This window comes from Anas platyrhynchos, chromosome 27, assembly GCF_047663525.1.
Source record: "Anas platyrhynchos isolate ZD024472 breed Pekin duck chromosome 27, IASCAAS_PekinDuck_T2T, whole genome shotgun sequence".
Taxonomy (NCBI): Eukaryota; Metazoa; Chordata; class Aves; order Anseriformes; family Anatidae; genus Anas; species Anas platyrhynchos.
In genome coordinates, this window is record NC_092613.1 from 5647315 (window position 1) to 5671607 (window position 24293).

The following is a 24293-nucleotide window of genomic DNA, read 5'->3' on the forward strand; positions in this document are numbered from 1 at the left end:
ATCCCCTATAAAAGTTTTCCTTCCCCCCCTCGGGAAGAGCAGGGCTGTAATTAACCCTGGCTCGCCCCCAAGCTGGGTAGAGCTGGGAATCGTCCCCAGCACGGACTCATCACCCAGCCCTTCCTCTGGCCACTCATCACCCAAATATTTCAGGCCCAGTTGTGCAAAGAGCTCATTGTGCAAAGGGACGGAGCTGCCATCTGGGCAGCACAAGGGGGAGGTGAGGACGTCACCAAACCCAAAATTAGGGGCTCAGCATCTCCCACCCTAAAGGAGCCCAGGGAAGGAGCTCTGCCTTCGACTGCGGTGCTCCCCGTTTCAGGGGGCAGAGCTGAGGGTGCTTTGGCAGCAAAGCAAGCACAGGCATCAGGGGTCACCCTACAGCCCCCGTCCCCTTACTTCAGCCCCATATTTTGCCTCAAAACCAGGCAGCAGCACCGAGGGAACGAGCACAGACGGGTGCCTGGTGCCACCGCAGCCTCCAGCACGCAGCACCCCAGGTGGAATCTCATCCCCAGAAGCATCCTGCAGCGTCTCCATTTCCCACTGAAGGCTGCACTGAGGAGTAAAAATAGCACTGAAGTGTTTTGATTGTATTGAAAAAATAATGTTTCCTTCAAGTCCAATTGAGCTTTTTTTTTTTCCTCCCCCAAACTGTTCTGTTTTACGAGAAACTTCTTATTTTCGTTCGTCTGTTATTTTGGAGTGGGAAAAGAAAAAAAAAAAAAGCAGAATGCGCAGCCGTTCCAGTGAAACTGAAAACCCCGCTCCTGTCCAGCTCGAGCTGCTGCTCTCCCTTTTTTGCCTTCAAGCAGAGAGCCACCGAGGCTGAGGAAAGGGCACAGCAATGCAGTGGGAGAGGCTGGCGCGACGAGGCTCCTGCCTCCCCCGGCGGTACAGGGAGTCTCATCATGAAATGTGTCGTGGTGAGCTCCCAGCTCGGTGCAGATGAACTCCAGAGGTCCTGGGAGCTGGGGTTATCCATCAGGGCTCTGCTCGAGCTCCAGGTTTGTTTTCCTGGCTTGGTGGTTTTTGCTCTGCTCCGAATCCGTTTCGGCATGGAGCCGCTCCAGTCGTTGCACAAGCTTCGAGATAAACTCCTCGCGAACCAACACTGAAAGCTGGGAGGAAAGGAGATGAAGGGAAACAGGGAATAAATCACAGCCCTGCTGGATTTTTCACCTCGCTGAGCATCTTTCATCTCCCTTTTTCTCCCAGCCATCCCCCAGCACAGCCCCAATGCCTGCTGCGCTCAGCATTCCCCCTGCAGGGGCTCCTGCCCCCAGCCACTGCCCCGAAACATCCAAGCCCAGGAGGGTTTAACCCCTTTGAGAGTGGGAGCAGGATAGGACAGGGCTGTCTGTAGCCCTCCAGCACCACCATCCATCAGCTGGTGGATGGCAAAGCTGGTGCTGGGCTAAAGCCAGACTTTCTGGAGCTCTGCACAGACCATTTGCCAGGGCAAATCCCCCCAGGGCATTGCAGATGCTCGTCCAGCACCAGCTGGCTCCAGGGAGCAGAGGGGCAGAGCCAGGCGTGCTCGCAGGATTTGTCAGCCAGCTCTCGGGCAGCCCTGCAGGCACCTTCTCCATCCCCATTCCTCCACCCCATCCCTCTTGTGGGGCTCCGTACCGAGCCCCCCAAACCCCAGGGACCCCAGAGCCTTCCCCTCCTAGCAGAGGGGGGCACCTGGCACCCCACCACCCTCCTGCATGGGCGAGGAGCTGCCAGCGCAGCCCGAGATCCAGGGGTTAAATCCCCCGGCTGGTGAGTCAGAAAAATCTTTGATGCAGCCAGAAGGAGCTGAGTAATTTGTGTATCTGCAGAGGTCACATTGCCTCCTCTCTTTTTACGTCTGTTACTCATGCTGCTCCTTCCCACTCTCCCTCCACAGCCTGGGCTAGCCTCTTCTCCCCCCCAAGCTTACCAGCTCTTTACTACTGTTGCTATTAATTAGCGGCATTCGTACGGCCCCGAGGAGCCCCTGGCAGCAGCTCCCAGCCCCGTTGGGTGCCGAGCAGCGATGGGTGCCAAGCGCTCGCCCCGCTGCCTTTCATCTCCCTCGCTCCTCCCTGGCTGTTCATCCCTCGCAGCCCTGCGGTCGCGTCGAGAAATTCGGAGCGGTGGAGTTCCTATAGGAGGAACCCTGCTGCCGGCTCTGGAGCTGGTTTTCTGCAAAGTCACTTAACCCCCGAGTTACGAGCCCTGGGAGGCAGAGATCTCGGCTGTGCAGCCCCCATGCCTTGGCTCAGCATCGGGGCACACACCGGGGTCCCCCAAGCTCTTGCACCCCCCCTTCTCCTGCACCCAAGCGACAAACACCAACCACGAAAGAAAAATTGGGTCCATGAAACAAATCCTTGCAAAACTGGGACCGAGCAGCTCAGAGCAATGGGGCATCTTAAAGCCTTGCATCCCTCAAGTAGCAGCTTCACTAATCCCAGGGTGCTACAAAGCACCGGGGCAGCCAGAAAGGCTTCCCTGCGTTTAATCAAATCACTTCATTAGGTTGTTTAATAAGCAAGGGAGCTCTGGGAACACCGGGGTTTCTCTGCTCTCATGCAGCATTTGGGGAAGGAATTTACGGCGCAGCTCTTAGGGCCCGATCAATCTGCTTCTAATCCTCCCTCAGCCTGCGTGTTGCAATAAAGCTCCGTGCTCCCACCGCCCTGCTTCCCCCAGGAGATGCCTGAAGGGATGGAGATGAAGCAGGCACCCCTCAAATCCCCCCCAACACCCCCACAGCTCCATCCCAGCTGCAGGGAAGGCATTTCCCATGCGTGGATTTTGCATTTTTGGGCTTGCGCTTTGCCCCTGCGGTTACGGATGGGGATTGTGGCACCAGGCACCATGGGCTAAGGCAGCACTGGGTCAGCTCGAGGGGCTGCTCCTCCTGCCTAGCAGAGGGGAGCACTCGAGCAGGCACCTCTCCAAGCAGAGGAGCTGCCCCCCAGAGCAGCATCCTCGACGCACTGCGGCCGTCCCCTATTCCCCTCCAGATGGATTTGCTTTGCGTTTTCCAAACTGGGCTTTTGTGTTTCCTGCAGCTTTTTTCTAACCTCTCTGATCTCTCTGGTATTTGCAAATCCTCCCAGTTCTGCATCCTCGGAGGGTTTTGTGCATGTGCTATTTCCTCCCTCGTCCACAGCGTTCCCAGAGCCCAGTAAACACAGCGGGTCCCGGTGGGCCACCACTGGACCTGTGCTTTCCATCTTCCCTCACTCGCAGAGCTCTGAAAACCCTCAGAGGAAGCCACAAACATTTCCACAGCAAATTCAAGTCCGTGAACTCCACACATCTGCTGGCCACAGCTGGGAACCCCAACCCCAGCCCCAACCCGGTGCAGCCCGCAGCACCCTCACCCTCCTCTTCCTCACCTCCCCGTGCCTCGGCTGCTCCCCAAGGGTGAGGACTGGAAAGCTGGCTGTGATTACTGGCTGGAGGTGCAAACCTTCACTCCTCCATCCAGAACAGAGCTGCTGCCAGCGGCTCGGGGCATTTGATAACTCCCCAGCTAACGCAATCACTCGCGCTCAGTAATTACAGCTGCTGCTCGCCCCACACCTGGGAGGACCCGGGACGTGCTCGGAGGCCGGGTGTTTGCCAGCAGCACCAGCTCTGGGGCTCGCTGTGCCTTTCCTTTGAAGTGTCAGAGCTCAGCCTGACGTGCTGGCAGCTCCCACTGCTTTTTCCAGCCCGCTGCTCCCCTCCCTGACCCCGGCATCGCGCCTCGCGTAGCCGGCTCCCCGGGGCAGGCATGTTTGCGCAGCCCTCGGCCTCCCCCTGCTCCAAAGGAAACCCGAAGCTGTCAAAGCATCGAGCCTCAGCCTCGGCTCGTTTCTCCCTTCGCCTTTTTTCCCTTCTTTTTTAAGCAGCTGCCCCGTGGTGGTGCTCGCAGCCCCGGGGTGGGGGCACTCGCCCTGTCCTGGCGTGCACCGTCGCTGGCCGGCCGTGGCCACAGAACCCTGCCAGCCCCTTCCAGCCCGGCAAGCAGCAAGCGTTTCATAAGGAATACACAGCTCAGGGCTGGGAAATCAACATCTTTCTGTTTCTCCCTGCCTGGGGGAGTTCGGCTCCCATACTTTAATTTTGCACATTTATTTTGATTGAAGCCAAAGCGGACGGAAGGCTGAGCCCAGCTGCCAAGGCTGTAAAATCAGCCGTCAGGAGCCTTCCCAGAAGCTGCCGTGCCCTCCTCTGCCTGTGCCGGGAGGGATGGGTTGGATCCAGCCCAGAGCCAAGCATGGGCAGCACTGGGGGGCAGAGCAGCCACCCTTGGGTAGCATCACCCCCCAAATGTTCCTGCTGCAGCAGCGCCATCCAGAAAGTCTGCCTTCTGCTGGTTTAATCTCAGCACGGCCAGAAATTAAAGAAAACCCCCCAAACGGTGCCAATCTGCAGCCCCGGGGCTGGGCGAGGAGCTGGGCACGGGGTGGGGGTCAACATCCCCAAACCCAACCCTCGTGGGTTGCCCCCGTTTGTGGCACGGGGTGGGCTGCACAAAGTGTCCCCACCTCACTTGGAGGCCTCTCCCACGGGGGACGTGGCCCCGGGTGCCACCAGAGCCACCGGCAGCGCTCCCCGGGCAGGATAAATGCCCCCATCCCCCGGACAGCAGCAGGGTGGCTCCTCCGCACGCTCCCTCCTGGAAGCAGCGCTGCCGCCCCGCGCCCTTGCATGCCTTTCTGCGTGATTAGCAGCGTGCGTAATGACTCCAATTAGGAGAGCTGGAAAGCTCGAGGGAGCTGCGGCTCTGCTTTCCCAAATGTCAGGTGGAGGTGGAGCGGCAGAGGAAGTGTTTTCATCTCGAAGGCATCCGCGCCGCTGCTCCAGCGGAGGCAGATGCTCTGGGAGCAGCTCCTGCAGCCCGGGAGCTCTCCGAGGATTTGCTCTCCTGCGGGTGGAGGGCTGAGAAACCGCGGCCAAAGCCAACACCGAGGGGGATCCGGGCTCTTTGCTGATATCCCCAGCATCTTCCCAAAGCAGCCAGGGGATGCAGCTGCTTGGGAAAGAGTGTCACCACTTCTTCCTCCTTTAGCGCTACCAAAACAAGGGATGGGGACATTTTCTGGGAGGAGAGGGGCTCAATGTGATTCAGCATCGCTGCTCGGAGCCTGGCTGCAGAAATAGCGGGGGGGAGGCGAGGGGCAAGGGGAGCACGGGGCGAAGGCAGCCACGACCCGTGCTCCCTGTTTGTTTTTCAGCGCAGGCTTTGGGGCTTTGCTGAAGCCGGAGGAATTCATCTCGCTGAAAGAGCCTTGTTTTTCGTGGAGGAAATGAGACAGCGGGCTTTTAATAGGAAATAAAAACACGTAAAATAAAGAGAAACTGAGACACAGGCCTGGAAAAATGTCGAGCCATCCAGCTGCGTCTCGCCAGCAGCCTGGCCCCTGCCAGCAGGCATCGCTGCATGCAGCCCGGCCGCAGCGACCTCGGCCCCAGCCCCTCGTTGCCTCCCCGGCCCCGCAGCCCTGCTGCCCACCCAGCTCCCCACGGCCCCCTGGGTTCTCCTACAGTGGGGGAAGAGGCTCCTTCCTCTGCCCGTCTCCATCATCTGCTCGGGCATCACCCAGGTGTGGAGCTCGGGGGGCTTTGGGGGTGTCTGGATGAGTGGTGGAGGGACACAGAGAGAGATCCATCTGTCGTCCTCAAGGGGAATCACCGATGCCACAGCGCAAACCACTTTGCAAATGTGGCAGCCGTGTTGAGCTGGTTCCATACGGGGCTGGAAATGAATCCGGATTCACCCAGGGGGGTTTAAACCTGGCCAGCTGTGTGCTGGGGCTCCAGGAGCAGAGCAGGGAAGGAACCACGCAGCCTGGAGGCTCCCCGTGATGCTGAGGACATCAGCGGGGACGCCAACGAGGGTAAATCTGGGCCGCTATGGGGACAGCCCAGAAGGAAAAGCGCTGATGATTTTCCAACCCTGAATTGTGCCTTCCGATGGAGCTGTGCTGGGACCCCCGTGCTGGGATATGGTGTGTAGGACTGAGGGCACCCCACAGACAAACGGACACCCCAACCGGCATGGTTCAGCCTGCCCTGGGAGGTGAGGAGCTCACGGTCCTGTAAACCTGCAAAGAAAACCAGCCAAAGGCTGGGTTTGAGGTTCGCCAGCTGTGCTTTATGGGGATTTGCACGGGGATCGGAGAGCGCTCCCGGCTCCCGGCTCGCTTGCGTTGATTAAGTGAGACACTTAAAGAGCGAGGGAAGGGCTTGGGGGAGGAAGATGGTGGCCGTGCAGGGGAAGAGGCCACGGAAAGCCCTGGAGATGCCTCTGGGAGCAGCTCCGTGGTCTCCCAGCACAGCCCTGGTTAAATCACAACGCAGCGCACAGCTGGAGGGTGCCCTGGGGAGCTCCCGTCCTCCTGCCCCCAGGAGCATCCCTCGCAGCAGCGCCGTGCCTGACAGCCACACAGCCCAGCCCAGGGCTCCTCGGGCCACCAACCACATAGAAAAGGGTGGCCACCATCCTGGACATTGTCCCCATGGCCAGCAGGGACCAGAGCAGCAGCTTTAGGGCCGGCATCTATCCTGGCTGCGTGCTGAGCCCCAGGACCGAGCATCCCCGACAGAAGCCAGAGCTCCTGACCCCAGGGTTTCTCCCGAAGCCGTGCCCTGGCCGAGTGCCCTCTGTCTCCCCCGGGGTGTCCCCATCGCAGCTCGCCCGCCCAGCCGCCCCCGGTTTCCTTCCAGCAGACACTGTCCTGACATATGAAGTCAAACCCCTCCTGACGCAGCTCTTGGCCATCGGAGGAACCAGCCGCAGCTACGGACGCAAACAAGCCATGTTTCCACCCTGGGCTCCTTCCAGCCCCGTCCTGGTTGTCTGCAGAGCCGCACCCAGGACTCGAGCCATGCACAGGGAGCTGGGAGGTCTGGTGGCCCTGACCTGGCATTTCGTAGCCCTCTGGGGACGGTGGCATTTGGGGTCACGTTGTCCCCGTGCCCAGAGCCTCCTTGGAGCTTTGGCAGCTCCTGATGGTGGCACGGGGGCAGTATCAGAGCAGTTCAACCCTTTGAAATGCTCCTCAGGGGCAACCTGCAGGGGATTTCTGAAGCTGCAGATGCTTCAGGACAACCTTGCTCGGAAACATTTAATGGGGAGGGTTTGGGAAGGGAAGGGAAGCAAAGTGAAGAAGTGAAGAGAAGCAAAGAGAAGTGAAACGAAGTGAAGAGAAGACAAGACAAGGGCAGAGCCCAGGGCTCTGCAGCCTGCAGGGAGCAGAGGAAAGCAGGGGCTGGGGCCCAAGGAGCTGCCCCAGCGAAGGAGTCTGCAGCTGGGGGGCACAGCTGGAAGCCCCCAGGATCACTGGGAAAGGCTGGGAGAAGGAGGCAGGAGGAGAGACCTTGAAGGAGTTTTCAACCGGCTCCTGCAAACATTTCCCCAACAAAAGCTCCTTCAGTCCCAGGGCGCCCGGCCCCTTGCGTGGAGCCAAGGGTAACATCCCTGCGTGTGAAGCTGTAAGGAAACGTGCTCATTTTTCAGCACATTTGCTAAAACGCTGCGTGCAGAGGGGGGGGAGCAGAGCTTTCCCCGTGTCATATTAACAACGTGTCCCCTCCCCTCCCGTGGCACTGCTGGGGGAAGGATCGAGGCCACCCCGGGGTCTGATTCCCACCTGGGGGTCTCCAGGAGATTGCACCAGCAAGGCCGGTGTTTGCTGCCGGTTTCCTGCGAAGCGCACCGGGATGGAGACATTTACTTAGGATTTCACATTATTAACAGCCACCGCAGGAAAAGGTCAGGGAAAGAGAGAAGCCCACGGTGTTATTTCCCGGAGCAAATGCTCGAGGAGAGGGATGCTGCTGGGGTTTCCTCCAGCGGCTCCGTAACAAAAGGGGATTTTCCCCTTGAAAACACCCAGAGAAAAAAGCATCCGAAAGAATTCCTGGAGGGCTGCCAGGGCAGTGGGGAACCCCCCCTCCTGGGGCAAGCAGGGTGCCCGGAGCTGTTACCAGGAGGTGCTGCAGGCGCTGGGTACCGCTAGCAGCAGCGCGCAGCCATTCATCACCAGCCCTCGAGGGTGTTACGGGAGAGGATTAATTAATTTTTACACGCAGCTTAGCGCGGGGCTGGGTGCGATCGTGCATTATTCAGGCGTTCAATAACACAGCTGATTTATTAATGAGGAGGTCAGGCTCCCTGGAAATGAAGGCTGGTTGTAAAACCGCTCCCGGCCAGGATGTTTCGGAGGAGCCGCTGGAGCGGAGCCGGCTCGGGGCCGCACAGCGCCGCTGGCTGGGACGGGGACGGCACGCAGAGCTGCCCTGTTCCTTACAGCCCATTAATCCCCGTGCAGCTTCGGAGACGCACGTTCCTGCTCCGGCACGGGCAGGAGGCCGCGGAAATGTATGTGCAGGAGCCTGGAGCGGCATCTATAGGAGCGGCTCGCTGGCTGCCTCCTCCCCGCAGCCGCTGCTGCAGCCATGGAGGACCTGGGGAGCCAAAGAGACCCAGGGCTTACACATCAGCATCGCGCTCTTGCAGGGAAAAAAGGGAGAGAAACGCAGGCAGCCAACCCCTCCCTCCAGCGCGGCGCTGCTGGCCGGGAAGGAGCTGGCTGTCGGCGAGGAGAGCTGGAGCCATCTCCAAAAAGAAAATAAAGGAAGGAAATCCTTACAGGAGGAGCCGTTTTCCCCACGGTTACCCTTGGGGGCTGATAGCCCACCTATCTCTCCACCCCTTCTTTATTTTGGCCCCGTTTTGGGCAGCCCTTTCCTCTCCTCCTCTCTCTCAGAGGCTGGGGCTGCCCGGAGGTGGGCAGCAAACACCGCGCCGGGGCTGAGCTGCAGCCAGGCTGGCCCATCCCGGGGAAACACGGGGGCTCCTCCAGCGTTTTCATGTCCCTGGGGGTGACACGGTGCAGTGCTCGGCCACCCTGCTGCTGTGACGGCCGTGTTTTGGGAGAGGATGGCTGCTTGCATATGGTGCCAGAGGCACCAAACGTCCCCCATAGGCGATCCCGCTGCGTGGTCCGGCAGCAGCAGGGGCCGGGCGCCGGGCTCAGCTCGGCAGCGATTCCTTTTTCTCTCTTTGAAGGCAGAAACAAAACGGAGCCCAGAGCCAGGGAGAGGTCCCGGGGCTTTGCAAACACAATGCGCCTCGTTGCACAATCGCAAAGGGATGGACGGGGAAGGAGGAAGGGGGAGGAAAAAAAAAAAAAAAAACAAAAAAAAAACGGGGGCCCCAAGCAGGTAGGGGACAAAACCGAGGTGGAGGCAGCAACTGGAGGGGGTCGGGGGCAAGCGTGGTGGTGGCTGGGAGCCGTTTGGGGATGGTGGGGCTTTTTGGATGAGGCCAGCAGCACGGGGCAGGGTTTTGACATGGTTTTGTCTTCATTTCTGTGGCGACAGAGGAGAGGAGCATTGGGGGCATTTCGCACCCCCCCCCAAAGCAGCCAGCAGCAGCAGGGGAGAGGAGCTGGCTCCTCGGAAAGGCTTCTCCCAGCGCTAACAGGGAGCCTGGGGCAGGGGGAGAAGCCGCTGGTGCCTCCGCGGAGGAGCTGGCGGCCAGCCCGGCTCTGATCAGCCCGCACACACTGTCCTCGGAGAGGGCCAGCGGAAACCAAAGGAAAACAAAGCAAGAATTTACCAAACCACAGGCAGCGCAGCCGGGGCACCGCTCGTCCACGCCTCCCGCTGCAAACACCCCCCGAGGAGGGCAGGGGTCGGGCACTAGGGTTAGGGTTGGCAGCGGGCAGGGACACGCTGCTGGGACAGCCCCAGGTGCCAGCACGTGGCGGGGACGTGCTGGGGCTCAGGGGTCTCTGAGGGGCTCCCATTTCTTCCTCCTTATCCACCTGAGCTCGGATGGAGATGATGGAGACGGAGCACCAGGCACTGCCTGGTGGTTAGGAGCGGATTCCCCATGCCCAGCACGCCAGCCACACACACATCTCTACCCACGTGGAGGCTCCAGATCCCCCCCAAATAATCACCCCAAAGGTTCTGGGAACCTCAGGAGGGGCTCAGCCCCAGCAGACACCAGCCCCTGCTCATCCCCAGGCAGCAGCGGGCGTTGTGTGCTGCGCGCCGGCAGCCTGAGCGCTGCCAAGAAGGAGCCGCTTTGATCACGGCTAATTATTGCTGCCGGCCTGACACAGCTCGGCAGCACCCGTCCCACCCCCGTCCCAGCTGCACCCGCCCACGGGGCCCCGTCACCCCCCTCTGTAGCCCCCCCCTCGGCAGCCGCTTTGTAGGATTGGGGTCGGCACTGCTGGTGCCCCACATCCACCTCCAGCGCTCGCCATCCTTGTGGATGGATGGACGGACGGACAACAGACAGGGCACCAGCAACGTGCCCCACAGCACAGAGAGGGCTGGGGGCATCCCTGCCCCAAACCCCAAGGTCGATGCTGTCCCCTCGGTGCCACGTCCCCGCCGCTGCTCCTTTTATCTCCAGCACCCCGAGTTCCCCCTGAGCGGCGCAGCACAGGAGCGAAAGCAAAGAACGCCCACGCCCTGCTTCTTGCTCCTGTTTATCTCCAAAGCCTTTTTTTTTAAAAAAAAAAAAGAAAAAGAAAGAAAAAGAAAGAAACACATGCCTTCCCTGCACGGGGAAGAGTGCTTGCAGCTCGGAAGAAGCCCCGAGTGCCAGGGCAGGGAGGGCAGAGGTTCGCGGCCCCTGGCAGGGCTCGGCCGAGGCTCTCGGTGCTGCTTTTTGCTTTTTGTTTGCTAGCGCGGGGAGCCAGGTGGCAGGAGCAGGCGGGGAGGCTAATGGGTTTCCCAGGCAGCTGATGTTTTGCTTTTTTTTTTTTTTTTTTTTTTTTTGTTCATATTTCAGATGCTTTAGAGAGAAAAACAGCCCGCGCGCCGTGAGGGAGGGGAGATCGGTGCCGTGACCTCCCTGAACCGAGGGGGGTCACACGGAGACGGGGGGGAGCCACACGAAGGCTCTGGCAAAGGTTTGGGTGCCCATCATGGGGCTGCGGGTGGGGGGCACAGGACCAGACCCTTCCATCTCCCCCCCCATCACCCCAGAGCTGGCTGCGTTTCACTGACGGGGGCATCCAGCTGGGGGGGCCCTGCACATTTTAGCGGCGTTGGCATCGTCTGAGGGCAGCGCAAGGAAGGAGGGACCCAGGGCTGCGTGCGCAGGGCCCCCTCCTTGTGTGCTCCCTGGTGCAGCTCGGGTTGCTGCTTATAATTTATTAATCTCACACCGGTTTATATTTGGCTCCAGGCGCGTCGTCAGCCTTGTTTGTGGGGACGTTTGGGCACCGGGCGCTCTGTTTGGGGACAGAAGAGGCCGGCACCAAGGGACGGGGCTGGGGACAGGCAGAGAAGGGACCCTGGGGCTCAGCACCCTGCAGGAGAGCTCCGAGGCTCCCTGCTTGGCTGCGAGATCTTCCCCATTCAGGAGCCTCAACCAAGGGGCTGGAGGGAACCTGTTCCCATCTGCTGTTTGTTCAGGAGAGCCGGGAGGCTGCTGAGAGGAGCCAGGCGCTCAAAGGGCCTTTGATGACATGAATCGAGGGCTCTGAGCAAGGAAACGCCGCGTTTTTTCCTTCTGCTCCTTGCACGGCCGCAGCCAGCACCTGGCGGCTTTCGGAGCTCCCTCGATGCCACGGCAGGGAGGGAAGGGGAGAGGAGGCTGGCACCTTGCTCAGCCTCCAAACGCAGAGCAATCCCCGGCCCCAAATGTCCTCCATCCCCTTCTCCCTCCCTATTGCTCCAGCAAGGGGCTGGGCGCTGCTGCCACAGCCCAGCGGTGCCGCTTCGTCCTGCAGTGGCCGAGCAGGGGGGGCTCTGTTTTTGGGTACCCCCTTCCCCGGGAGCAGGGACAGATCCTTGCTGCGGGTCGGGGTACCCCGGTGCCACGGACGGGGCCAGGAGGGTGGCAGCACCCTGCTGGGTCTCTCCCCGGTGCCTCGTGGCATCTACGAGCCCAAAATTGCTGCACCACGGACCCTAAATCGCGGCACCAGAGCCTGGGACACCTGCTGGGGGTGCGTGGCCTGTCCTCCACGGTGGCTTTGCGCTCGGCTAGCCCCCTGCTAGCTGCTCTCCTGGCTGCTCTGCCAAAACCTGCAGGCTCCCAAAGGTGCCTCGCTGCGTGCTCCGAACGAGCCTCCCTTGGCCACGGGGATGTTCTCAGCGTAAAGCAGCCGTCCAGGGACAGGAGAGGGAGCGACGGGAGGAGGAAACGCTTCAGAGTTTCCAGCTCTGTTCTAAATTAGGCACTTAACCTTTTCAAACGCATTTTACAGTGGTTGTAATAAGCCCTGACCCTCTTTGTGCTGGTAAATCCGCGCCGCGAGGAGCCCGTCGATGGGTTTTTAAGGAATCCGGCACACGGGGGCTGCAGGGGAGGGGATCACAGCATGCGGGCAGATGTCCCGAGACCATTTATTGCCTACTGGTAGGACTGGGAGCTGCGGGGACATTCCTGAACCCAAGGCACTGGGAGGACGCCATCCACCCTCTAATAACCCCCGGACCCCAAGAGGCAGGCAGGCATTACATCGGGCTGCGGGGCCCCGAAGGCAGCCTGTAATTAGGGTGGGAAGTGCAGAGCTTTCCCCAGCTAAACCATCATTTCCCAGCGCCGGCGGCCCTGAGAAGTCGGTGGCTGGGAGCAGAACGGGGCTGTGTGTGTGGGTAAAAGGGACAATTTGGGTTTCGCTGCCCCTCTTCCCCATTAAAGACTTTGGGGGCAAACCAGAGCCACGTGCGGGTGCTGCAGAGACACCTCTCAGCCCGTTTGCAGCCAGGAGAGCCCTGGGTGAGCCTTTACATCGTGGTGCAAGGGAAGCTTTGCAGCACCTCCCGTGGAAACCGGGTGAGCCCAGAGCCCCGGGGGGGTCAGCCCATGCTGACACACGGGAGCTGGGAGCCGCGGTGAGAGCAGCGCCCGCGCCCGACTCAGAGTTTCCAGAGGAGCCCTGGGGCTCTCGCCGCCCTCGCGCTGTCTCCGAGTGACCGATTCCCTCCCCGCCGCCTCAAATCCCGGTTCAAGAATGTTGTTTGGGTTGCAGAAAGTCTTGCTAAAAGAGGAAAGGGGGGGGGAAATTAAAAAAAAGAAAGAAAAAAAAAAAAGGAAGAGGGAGGCCGGGGTGAGACGGGAGGTCGAGGGAGGCTTCCCTGCTGACCCTTGAATTTTTGGGGAGGAGACTGCAGCAGCTGCAGGCGGTCACCAGATGTTGAGTGCGTTCCCTGCGCAGGGTTCAGCCAAGGCTGAGTCCCCCCGGGAGCTGCTGCTGCTCCCCCCAGGATTTCCCCACTGCCCCGTTTCTCCTTTTCCTGCTCTTTACCTGCCGGTGCTGCCGGCGTCCTCAGAAAGCAAGGGGGGGGGCATCCAGCTGGGGCTGGTTTTTGGAGGTTCCACGGAGGTGGCAGCCCCTGGGGAAGGTTTGGGGCTGCTCCTCCGGGCATGGGAGAGGCAAACCCCACTGCAAGGATCGGCTCTGGGTGGGAGGACGGGGAGGTGAGGGAGAGGAGGTTTGGTTGCAAACACCCAGAAAGGCCACACAAACCTGGGGGCCTCTGGAGAGTGGCTCCAGGGCTCCTCAGCTCCAGAATTTGGAGCACGAGCCCTGTCGGGAGGCCTGGTGCAATGCAGCAGCTCCGGATGATGGCCACCGCGGAGCCCCACTCATTTCCACCCCCTTTTCCCAAGCAAGGCTGGAAGATGCTGAGGGTTGAGGTCCCCCTGCTTGGACTCCTGTGGCTGGAGTCCCTCAGGCCAGCAGCAGGGACCTTCACCCTCCGGGAATTGGCTTTTTGGGACAAAACCCAGGAGGAGACCCCAGGAACCCCCCGGCTGCTGCGAGGTGAGAGCCCCACATAGAGCCCAGTGGGACAGCCAGCCCATGGGGACCAGGACCCAAAAAAACCTGCAAGGGTGGGAGCACAGAGCAGAGCTGCAGCTTCTTGGAAACGTGGAAGAGGCAGAAATAACATTTCCATGGGTAAAAAGGGTAAAAAGGCTCTGAAGCAGCTTATGGCCACGGCTGGGTTCGGGTGTGCACGGCATGTTCGTAGCCCTGTGTTCACCGGGGCAGAAGGAGCTCTGGCCTTAGCTTCGGGTGGTTTTAATTCCTTTTAGGCTGCGAAGTGCTCGCTCCCTGTGCCAGAAGCAGCCTGACGAAACCGCGCTGGTCCGTGGAGAAGGCAGCGCTCCCGGCTCCGAGCCCGGGGTTTGAAAAATAAAGGCCAACGGGGGCCAGATTCGGTGGTTCCAAAAGCAAAGCTCGAGAGGATTTGATCAAAACAACCGGAACAAACCCAAACAAAATAGACACTGCTCACATCAGTTTGGTTTAGCAAACCAGGCATCTGTCTGGCCCTGACGAGATGCAGACTGTGGCCGTCGGCGCAACTGCGCCGGCTGAGACGAGGCAATGATAGGGACCAGGGGCTTCAGGCGAGCAGGACGGAGCTCTGCTGGCTCCTGTTACCAATTCAGGGCTTTCTTTTAATGGTCAGCGATAGGGAAGAGGTGCTTATAGAAGGAGATTTCCAAAAGGTTTCGCAAAAGTCAAGGAGAGCTGCAGAAGCTTTGCAGTGGGCTGCAGTGAGCAGTGGTGCCGAGGTCTCACCAGCTCCCACCAGAGCCCCAAAAACCTCGCAGCAGAGCCCCAGCAGTGGCTGGGGGGTCCCTGGCCCCCTGGGACATGAGATTTTGGGGTTAACTAAAGAAAAAGGTGCGTGTGCTTCTTTAGAGGGCAACTTTTCACCTCCCTGAGCCAGTCCCGGAGGACACTGAAGCTGGACAGGATGAGCTTGGGTGAAAGTCCTTGTGACTGGGGAACAGAAAAAATGAGCTCAAACGGGCCTTTTTTACTGGATTTGGCTGGGAAAGGGGGATGTGACCATGGGGAACGGAGCCATCCAGAGCCTACCCATGCATGAGGGCTCTGAAGCCCCCCCAGAAAGCCTCCCCCGGCGTGGTGCCCGTTTTGCCCTGCAGAAGGCAGAGAGGCCGCTTCCCTTATCTGACCCAGCCACGGATGTTTTGCTTTTCCAGAACAACATCCAAGCCCTGCAAAAGCCTCCGAGCTGTTGGCCACCGGGACACCTCGAGCTGCCAGCGATGTGACGCTGGTTGACACCAGCCGGGCGCCGAGCAGCAGCTGTTTTCTGGCTGCCACCACCCCGCACACCGCTCCCCCCGGCAGCAGGAGCAGAGCCCTCCCGGCAGGGTCATCCCCTGCCCCAACCCCACACACATCCACGAGCCCCTCTCCAGCCTCCCTGCCCTGCTGCAAGCTGCAATTGCGCTGCTTTCCTGGGACAGAGAGGTGCTGCCAGCTCCGTTAAATCCCGCAGAGGCTCAGGGCGCACCAAACCTCTCCCTGCTTTACTGGGGATTCACCTCCTTTGGGGCAGCACAGCCTCATGGTTTTTTTTCCCCACTCGAAGGCAGGATTTCTCTGAATGCCCCAGAGCGAGCAGCTCTCTGCCTGCAGCCCAGGGCCCCGCGGTGAGCTGTGCTTTCCAGGCACTCTCTTCCTTCCCCAGCAGCCTCGCGTCCTGGCACCGTCCCCACTGTACAGCTCGTCCCTCGCCACCCACCCGCACATTCCTCCCCCTCGCAGCGAGGCCCGCGGATCGATAAGGATCTTTGCGAGGCTCCCCCGGGGAGGAGGATGTTTTGGCTGGGAAATATCGATGGGAAGCGAGGAGAAAAGTAAGCCCAGAGGGAGCCGGGCACCTGCCAAGCTCGCTAAATATCTCCAGGCTCCTCGGCAGACCTGGGCGTGCTGCTGGAGCCGGGCACGGAGCAGCAGGCGATGGGCAGGCAGGGTTCCTCCTCAAGCCCTGCAGGAGGAAATGCTTCGACAAAAAGCCAAAGCTGGAGCATGCAGAAACAGGGACCGGGGGCTGCATCAGTGCCAACTGCCCCCCAGCTTTGCAGGACCCCCAGGGGCTCTGCACCCCCAGCTGATGTGTATCAGGGAGTGCTGCAAGCTCCCGTGTCCCCAGCCAGGGTCACCCAGCACACACACACCCCCTGTGCCCCCCCAGGAGCCTTGCTGGAGACCCTCCATCCCTGTTAGGTGGGCACAGTCTGCAGAAACGCCAGCTTGGCATCTCTCTCCTGCCAAGCTGAAGACAAATTCCTGCTGTCACAGTGGCTCTTTGGTAGGCAATTTATTTACCTTGGATGCCGCAGCCTTATCGTTCATGGAAATGTTTATCCTAAATATTTAATAGCAGGGCTGCATAAACGGAGGCTTCCTGGGGAAGAAGCCCAGGCTGCAGCGGGGGCAGGCATAACGTCCCTTCCCTTGGTACTGCAAAAGTTAAAGATACTTTCTCGCTTCTCCCCAAGAATCACATCCTCAGCACCTCAAAATCAGAGATTTTTTAATCTGGCCAGAGGCCTCTTCATCACTTCCTGATGAGAAACGCAGGAGACCTAACAACAGCCCTTTTAAAAACAACATCCCCGATTCCACTAACTCGTTAAACAGAGAGAGCCTGAAAAGTGCCAACACTCCTATGAGAAAAGACGGGAGGGAGAGAGAGAGAGAGAGAGAGAGAGAGGGAGGAAAGAAAAAGCAGGTTATTTATAACGCCAGGCAGCATTAGGGTCTCTTCAGTCTCTCCTGCAAACTGTCTGCTGCTAGGTCACTCCCCAAAAAACCTGCCGAGCCCGTGACCTGCAAGCACAATATTTGGTCTGGGATCTAGGGCGGGCACCAGCCTTTGCAAACCGGGCGCCGCACTCACATGCTGCTTGACACACGGGCGATCCCGCAGCAGAGCAGCGAGGCTTTGGAAAGGAGGTTCTCAGCTTGGTAAGTCCATCTCCATATTTATTACGATTTTTTTTTTTTTTTTCGAGGCTTGATTTCCATAGCCCTGCCGTGGAAGGCGGGCGGCTGCCCCTTGGAGCAGATGCCAGCGACACGGGTGGCACGGCGCGGGCGCCAGCGCTGGCGAGCCACGGCGGCCGGGTGCCCTCTCCCGCTCCCCGTGGCTCCTGCCCCGGCTGCAGCTCCCCAGACACCTGCATCGGGACCCCTGCACCCACCGCCTTCGACACCCGGGCATGTGCAGCACCTGCTTGCAGCCCCCTGTGGCTTTGCTGCCTCCTCCTCTGCTTGGTTCGTGCCCGTGGTGCCCCTTGCTCCAAGCCCTGCTCCTTCCCTGGGTGGCCTGATGGGACCCGCAGCCTGCAGCACAGAAGCGTGGAGGCTGGGAGATTGCACGGATAACGTGGCTGGCACGTGCAGATGCCACCCAAAAGTGGGGCTGAACCCACTGGGGAGGGGAGAGAAACCAAACGAAGCAGGGTGGATGCCGAGGACAGGCTCAGGGGCTGGTGGCACACTGAAGGGGGCACTGAGAAAGGAGGAGGAAGCCCCGGATTTGATCCTGCCCTATACAGAGGGACCCCAGGAAGAGGCGGCAGCCCCAGCACGGAGCAGACGGCTCTGTTTCACCAGGCAGAGTGCCCTGGAGTGGGAGGAAGGAGGAGAAGAAGCTCGCCTGCAACTGCCAAGCTCCCGCCGCACACGCAGCATCCCAAAGGACCACGGCTGCCCTGTCCCTCGGCTGCAAAGAGAAAGCAGGAGCTGTGCCTGCCCTCCTCGGTCTCAGCCCCCATTTTCTTCCAGCACTAGCTGCCTGCCAGCGTGCCTCGGTGGCGGGGCAGCCACTGCCCTGAGCACAACTGTGCCCTCTTTGTCTGCTGGGCTCTGCGGGCGAGAAATCCCCTCCTCGCTGCTGGGTGTGCCAGGCTGGGGAACCTGGGAGTGACCTGCCAGCCCCTTGGGAGCACGGTTTGGGTGGGCAGGAGGGCACGGACCCCCGGGGCTGAAATCTGGGCACAGCCAGCTCCACCACCACAGCACCACAGGGGCTGGCTGACAGCCCCCAGCAGCTTCCAGTGGGGTCAGGAGGAGGAAGCAGCAGCGAACCCCAGCATTTTTCCCCTTTTTCCCCAGCTGTGCCCCAAGGGTGCAGACCCAGCGAGGTTTCCCGTTTGCTCCGTGGCAGCGGCAGGGCTGGCGGCAGCCCTGCGCTCCCGGCCACGTGTACAGCAGGCAGGAGCCTCCGCTGCGCTCCCCCTCCGAGCAGCACGGCCCGGACTGTTTCCTGGAGGCATTTCAAGCCGCCGCGCTCGCGGGTTGCTCTGCGTGCTGGCATGGCCACGAGGCTCGGGGAAGGACGAGAGGCCGTCGCTGGCGTCCTCGTCCTGCCAGCACAGCGCCCTGGGGTGGTGCTGCAAAGCCCACGCAAAGCCAAAGGGGCTCCGGGGGGTGCTCGAGTGGTGCTGAGCACCCAGCCCCACTCTCTGCTGGCCTCCAGCCCCAGGCAGATCGGTTCTCATAAACAGGGCAGGCAGTTTTTGGGGATGGTCCCACTCTCCTGTGTCATGCTAGGGGGACAGCAGGTGACAGCCCTTCCCCAGCAGGCCAGGATGAGCAGCTCAGCTGGGGAGATCTCAGCTCCGAAGCGGTTTCCACTTCAGAATAAGCCAGAGCTTGTTTACCAGGATTTCCATCAGTCCCGAGCATCCTGCGTGGTGGTGGGGGCAGGGGGAGCTGGATGAAACCCACGGCGACTCGTGTCGCCAGCGAGTGCAGTAAAAATAGAGAGAACATAGAGCTGCCTCCAAACCCACCCCGAGCTCCGTCAGCCCACGGGGTGGGATTGTGGGGGTGGGACGCGGTCCTTCTCCTGCCTTGGGTGAACCCAGACCCTTTGGGGCAGAGCTGTGGCCTTGCACAAACCCTAATAAACGGCCCCCATCCCAGTCCCCTGCCCAGCTGCAGCAGAAATAGCGATAGGAAAGATTGGGCGAGCAGAGAGGCCCTGGAAGAGGCGTGAGATGAAAGTCACGGGTTTTTTGTAGGATTCCCTCAGGTCCCCGTGCTCCCCCGGCCCTGCTGCCAGGTGCCACCAGGCCGTGCCCACGTCCCGACCCCTCTCAGTTCCCTTCAGGGAGCATCAATTCTGCCCCCAGCCCCTGCCCTGCTCCTGATTGTGCCTCTGGTTCCCCCCCCAGGTCCCCCCAGTGCCCGCACCATGCGCTGGGCCACGGTCGTGCTCATCGCCGCGCTCTGCGGGGCCTCGCTGGGCCAGTACAACGAGGAGGAGGACCTGGCGTGGTTGCAGTACTACATGAGGCAGTCCCGCATGTCCTCCTACAACTACATGCCCTACTACGAGGATGAGAACAGCCCCTACGTTTACTCCTACCTCCCGGCTCCCGACACGGAGGCAGAGCCAGGCCCCGAGCCTCAGCAGGCCCCTTCCTGGCAGTGTCCCCAGGAGTGTGACTGTCCCCCCAACTTCTCCTCGGCCATGTACTGCGACACCCGCAACCTGAGGTACCTGCCCTTCGTGCCCACCCGCATGAAGTACGTCTACTTCCAGAACAACCAGATCACCGCCATCCAGGAGGGGGCCTTCGACAACGCCACGGAGCTCGAGTGGCTGGCGCTGCACAACAACCAGATCACCAGCGAGAAGATGGGCAAGAGGGTCTTCGCCAAGCTGAGGAACCTGGAGAGGCTGTACATGAACAACAACAACCTGACCAAGATGCCCAGCCCCCTGCCCCGCTCCCTAAGAGAGCTCCACTTGTCCTACAACCAGATCTCCAAGGTGCCCTCCAACGCTCTGGAGGGCCTGGAGAACCTCACGGCCCTGTACCTCAGCCACAACTACATTTTTGAGATGGGCGCTTCCCTCAAAGGGCTCAAGTCCTTGATCCTGGCTGATCTGAGCTACAACCACCTCAGGAAGGTCCCCGACGGGCTCCCAATGGCCCTGGAACAGCTCTACCTGGAGTACAACCACATCAACGCCATCCCCGATGACTATTTCAAGGTCTCCCCCAAGCTGCTCTACGTGCGGATGTCCCACAACAGCCTGACGAACCAAGGGCTCTCCACCAACACCTTCAACAGCAGCAGCATCCTGGAGCTGGACCTCTCGTACAACAGGCTCCAGAAGATCCCTCGGGTCAGCACCCACCTGGAGAACCTCTACCTCCAGGGGAACCAAATCAACGGTGAGCAGGAGCGTGGCGGTGCTGGGGAGGCAGAACCCGTGGTAGGGGTTGAGCAGGAGAGGGGAATTTGGGGGATTTCTGGCCTCCCAGGTGGTCCTCGACAAGGTAGGAAAGGGGGTTGGTTGTGGTGCTGGCTTCGTGGTGCACAAATTCACGGCTCTAGGTCCATCGAGTGTTTAGCCCGAGCATATTTGCGCTAAACCAGCTGGGGTTTCTGAAACCAGGGACAATGCAGGGAAAAAGGGACCAGGGACAAACCCTGCGGTGCTCAGCAGCCTGCAGCACTCGGGGCCAGAGCATCTCCTCCCATCCCCTCCTGCCCCGAAATCTCCATGTGCAGCTCTCCCCAGTCCAACACCCTCTGCTTTGTTCTCCAACCCCTCATGAGCTGCAGGCAGCGTGGCTCCAGCCCTTGCCATATCCCTGATGCCCCCCAGCCCCTGGAAGCCCCCAGTCCCCCCCCAGAGCCCCTCGCTGCCTGCAGCTGCTGGCCACGTCCTGGCCAGGACCGGGGCAGACAGGAGCTCTTAGTTATTAGAGAGCCTTCTGCCAGGACTAAAATCCGCTCCATTTAATACACAAATAAATAAAAGGAACAGATTGTTCCGGGGATGCTGTTTATAAAGTAAAAAAAAAAAAAAAAAAAGAGAGAGAGAGAGGGGGGAAAAAAAAAAAAAAAAAGAGAGAGAGAGAGAAAAAAACCTGCATCTCTTGGAAAAATCCACCCTGGCCCCTGTCACCTGCCAGCCCCCAGGGCAGGATGCCCCTGGAGCGGTGCTGAAGCCCCCGAGCTGGGGAGGTGCTGTGCCGCAGTCGGCTGTTGTAGGGGAAAGAACCCCGCACCGAGGGACCGACAGAGACACGAAAACAAGAGCAGACTCCCAAATGTTTGCTTTCCAAACGTGTAGCTGTTAATATCTGCCCACAAATGCCATGAAACCACCGCGGAGCCAGCCGGGCTCGACTGCAGAGCTGCTCCAGCTGAAGGTTTTGCTGCTGAGCTTTGCAGCAGCCCCGGGAGCCCCCCCAGGAGCCCTTTGGTGGGGGGCGAGGTGCCCGCAGCACCCCCTGCACCCCTGGGTGCTGCACAGCCTCTGGGGAGATGCTGCTGCCCTCTCGGGGCTGGCCGCCCCCTCCTGCCACCCAAATCACCCCCTGCCTCTGCCCCAAAGATGCTAAAATGGAGCCAAAGAGCCCAGAGCGACCCAAATCAGCTGGGGAAGTGGGGCTGGGTGCCCCACAGCACCCCAGTGCACACCAGTGCCTTCCCCAGCAGCTCCCAGCCCGGAGCTTTGCTGCCCTCTAGTCGGTCGCTGCTCTCCCAAATCCGGCACCAAAAATCAGGATTTGCTCCAAACCCAGGCAGGGCCTGGCCTGAGAGGGGCTGGCAGCAGCGGGGGGCAGAGGAAAGGAGAGGGGATGAGGATGGGGACAGGAACAGGGATGTGTCCCCCCCCCAGACACTCTGCCTGGGTGGTCCTGGTCCCCAGCAGTGCCCTGGGGGGGTCCGGATGCTGCAGCTCGTCGAGCTGATGAAACCCAACAGCAATCCCCGCTGCAGGGCGATGCTTCCCAGCTGCCACCACCCCGTGCTTTTTTCCTACCTGCACTCCAGCCACGCTGGGCAGAGCCCCAGCTCCAGAGCTCTGAGCACACCCAGGCTGCTCCTGACTGCGGCCAGAAGCATCAACAGCTCCTCCAGAAGGACGCCGAGCCCGCTTCGGCAGGAATAATTTGAAATTTAGGGGCACTTGCATCAATTCCCTGCCCATCCCGGCACGGGCTCGCTGCCCCCGGACCCATTGTGGGACCACGTCCCCCTGACATCTCTGGGTCTCCTTCTCCCCGCAGAGTTCTCCATCAGCAGCTTCTGCACCGTGGTGGACGTGATGAATTACTCCCGGCTCCAGGTCCTGCGGCTGGACGGCAACGAGATCAAGCGCAACGCGGTGCCCCCCGACGCCCCACTGTGCCTGCGGCGTGCCACCATCATCGAGATCTAGCCTGGTCGTCATCCCCCTCCCCGTGCTCCTCAGGACTTCGCTCCCCCATCCCTGGGGGGACGCTCACTCCCCATTTTAATGCAGCTTGATGGTTTGACTTGGCTTCTGCGATAGTGCAATAAGGGTGCTCCAAGCCCACAGGATCCGTTGTGGGCTGGATCTGTTCAGCCCCAAATGTTCCCCCTTCCCCCTTTCCAGCTCTCTGGCCACACAGGGTGGGAGAGGTCCCAGCACGAATCCCACCACGGCCATGCCCCAGCATCCGCGGGAGGGAAGGGGGAGAGCTCGTCCCGTCTCCAAAACCCAGCCCCGTTTGGGGGGTTCAGGTGTGGGTCCTGCAGAACCAGCACAGGTAACGGGGCTCACCTCGGGCCAGGCTTTGGTGGTCCCTGAGAGCTGCACGGGTAAAAGGTTAAAGGTGCTCTGGCTGCCAGCATCCCTCTTTTTAGGACGGGGAAGGGTAAATCTACTCTTTCCCCTTGTTTTTTCCCCTCTTTCCCCCCAGCCTCCTGCCCCAGGCATAAAGCTCATCGGGGAGAAACCCCAAAACTTCCTGCTGCTGCTGAGCTCAGAGAGAAACCCTCCCAACCCCTGCTTTGGGCCAGGACCGGGGCTGAGGGACGGGCACCTCGCAGCACCAGCACCCTGCAGAGCTCGGGGTCGTGCCAGAAGCCAGCCCCTCACCCCCACTGCCCCCTCCCTGGGCACAGGCACCGGGTGCTGCAGCCAGAGGCACCCGGGCTCACGTTCAGCTGTAGCATGAGGGCAGCCGGGGCTCATATGGGGTCTGCAGGGGGCACACAGCCCCCATCCCACAAATCTGCCCAAATCACCTGCTTTCTACACGCCCCTTGCCCACAGATGCCCCAGATTACCGGTGTAACACGGGCCCGAGGCAGGAGAGGTGCCAGGGCCAGGCAGGATCCACCTGGGTTTAACACAGGAGGGATTTTGCTGCTCGTAAAACCCCAGGACCTAACCCCAAAAGCTCATCCATGCCTGCAGGGTCCATCCTGGTGTGAATCAATGCGGTGTGCCCGGCTCTCTCCTGCCCGTTGGTGTGACTCAGAGCTCTCCCCCGCCCCACTAATTGGGGTCTCTCATTAAAATCAATCTAGCAGCACCATGTCCACCGGTCAGCAGCACGCCCCCGTTCACCAAGAGCCAAAACACCCCCTTGGTTCCTTGGACGGCTGAGTTTGAGAACCAAAGGGGCAGCTGAGCTTTGGAGATGACCTGCAAAGCTGATTAGGTCATCCCGACCCTCTGCATTTAAACTGCATGCTAACACTATAGAAACAAAAACCCAAAAAAAACCTGTACTAGCACCGACGCATGAACTGTAGGTATCATACCGGCCAATAAAGCCCTTTCTGTAACTGCACCGAACGTGTCTGAGGGATCCCAAAACGCAGGGAGAGGCCGAGGGCTGAGTGTCTGGGCTGCTCTGAGCATCCCCTCCTGCAGACCAGACCTCCCCGCAGCCATAACCCGGGCTGGATTTGCCGTCTGGTGGCTGCTCCAGACACTGCATGCGTGGCTGCTGCCTTCCCCGTGCCACGGAGCTGCCGCCCCAACACTCCGCGTGTGGGGTTCGTGTAAAAATATAGGGGAGAAAAAACCCAGGCTGAAAGCTGCCAGCTAGGGGAAGGATGAGAAAGGACGGCAGTGCTGCTGGTCGTATTTTGGGTGCTTTCACATCCTCCGGCATTCAGCCTTGCTTTATTTTGGAAGATGCTGAAAAAAAAAATCAGATGGGAAGGAGTTTTGGAGAGCTGGGGTGCACAGAAAGGGCCTCCTGCTCCAGGAAAGGCTCTTGCAGAAGCCAGATGAGGGCAGAGGCACAAAGACCCCGCTCCAGCCCCTTCCCCATTCTTGGCCACATCCCGGAGCCCCAAAGGGACGTGCACGTCCCCACGTCCCCATCGCCACCTCCTGCAGCCTGCTGAGGTCCCTGGGGCTGCTGGTGTTGCCCATCACATGTGGCCACGGCTTTTCTCCCCCTCCCTACGGCCCCCAGCAGTGGGGTTTGGGAACTGACCTGCACCCAGGGGTCCTGGCAATAGGGTTTGGGAGCCACCCTGCCCCCAGGGGTGCCCACCCTAGGAGCTGGGGCAAAGCCAGCTCGGCGCAGGGGACCAAGGGGAGGACCTGGCCCTGCTGGGACCCCAAAAGCATCCCCCAAGGGTGCTTCACCCCCCGCGGCTGCAGTTGCCGCTTTCCACCAGCTGGGGGCCGGGGGCTGCCTCCCGAGGGGGGGGGGGGGGAGGCGAAAGGGAGAGGGGCTGCGCCCTCCTTTTTCCCCCTCCCCAAAA

General features: G+C 60.5%; 1 protein-coding gene and 1 long non-coding RNA gene across 2 annotated transcripts; one reads left to right on the plus strand and one right to left on the minus strand.

Annotated features, from left to right (window-relative positions):
• Positions 1 to 572: 572 nt before the first annotated feature.
• On the minus strand, positions 573 to 3701 carry LOC106018292 (uncharacterized). Its single transcript, XR_001192305.5, has 2 exons — positions 3378 to 3701; positions 573 to 1121 (listed from the first exon to the last, which is right to left on the minus strand). It is a non-coding gene; the product is annotated as an uncharacterized lncRNA (long non-coding RNA).
• Positions 3702 to 16295: 12594 nt separating this feature from the next.
• FMOD (fibromodulin) lies at positions 16296 to 23362 on the plus strand. Its single transcript, XM_072028467.1, has 3 exons — positions 16296 to 16748; positions 18965 to 19975; positions 21827 to 23362. Exons 2-3 carry the CDS (start codon positions 18985 to 18987, stop codon positions 21976 to 21978), a joined length of 1143 nt encoding a protein of 380 aa, XP_071884568.1. The 5' UTR covers positions 16296 to 16748; positions 18965 to 18984; the 3' UTR covers positions 21979 to 23362.
• Positions 23363 to 24293: the final 931 nt, after the last annotated feature.

Coding starts and splice junctions, on each gene's coding strand:
- FMOD (XM_072028467.1), top strand. CDS start 18,985: ATGCGCTGGGCCACGGTCGTGCTCATCGCCGCGCTCTGCGGGGCCTCG. Junction 19,976..21,826: donor CCAGGGGAACCAAATCAACG/GTGAGCAGGAGC, acceptor TTCTCCCCGCAG/AGTTCTCCATCAGCAGCTTC.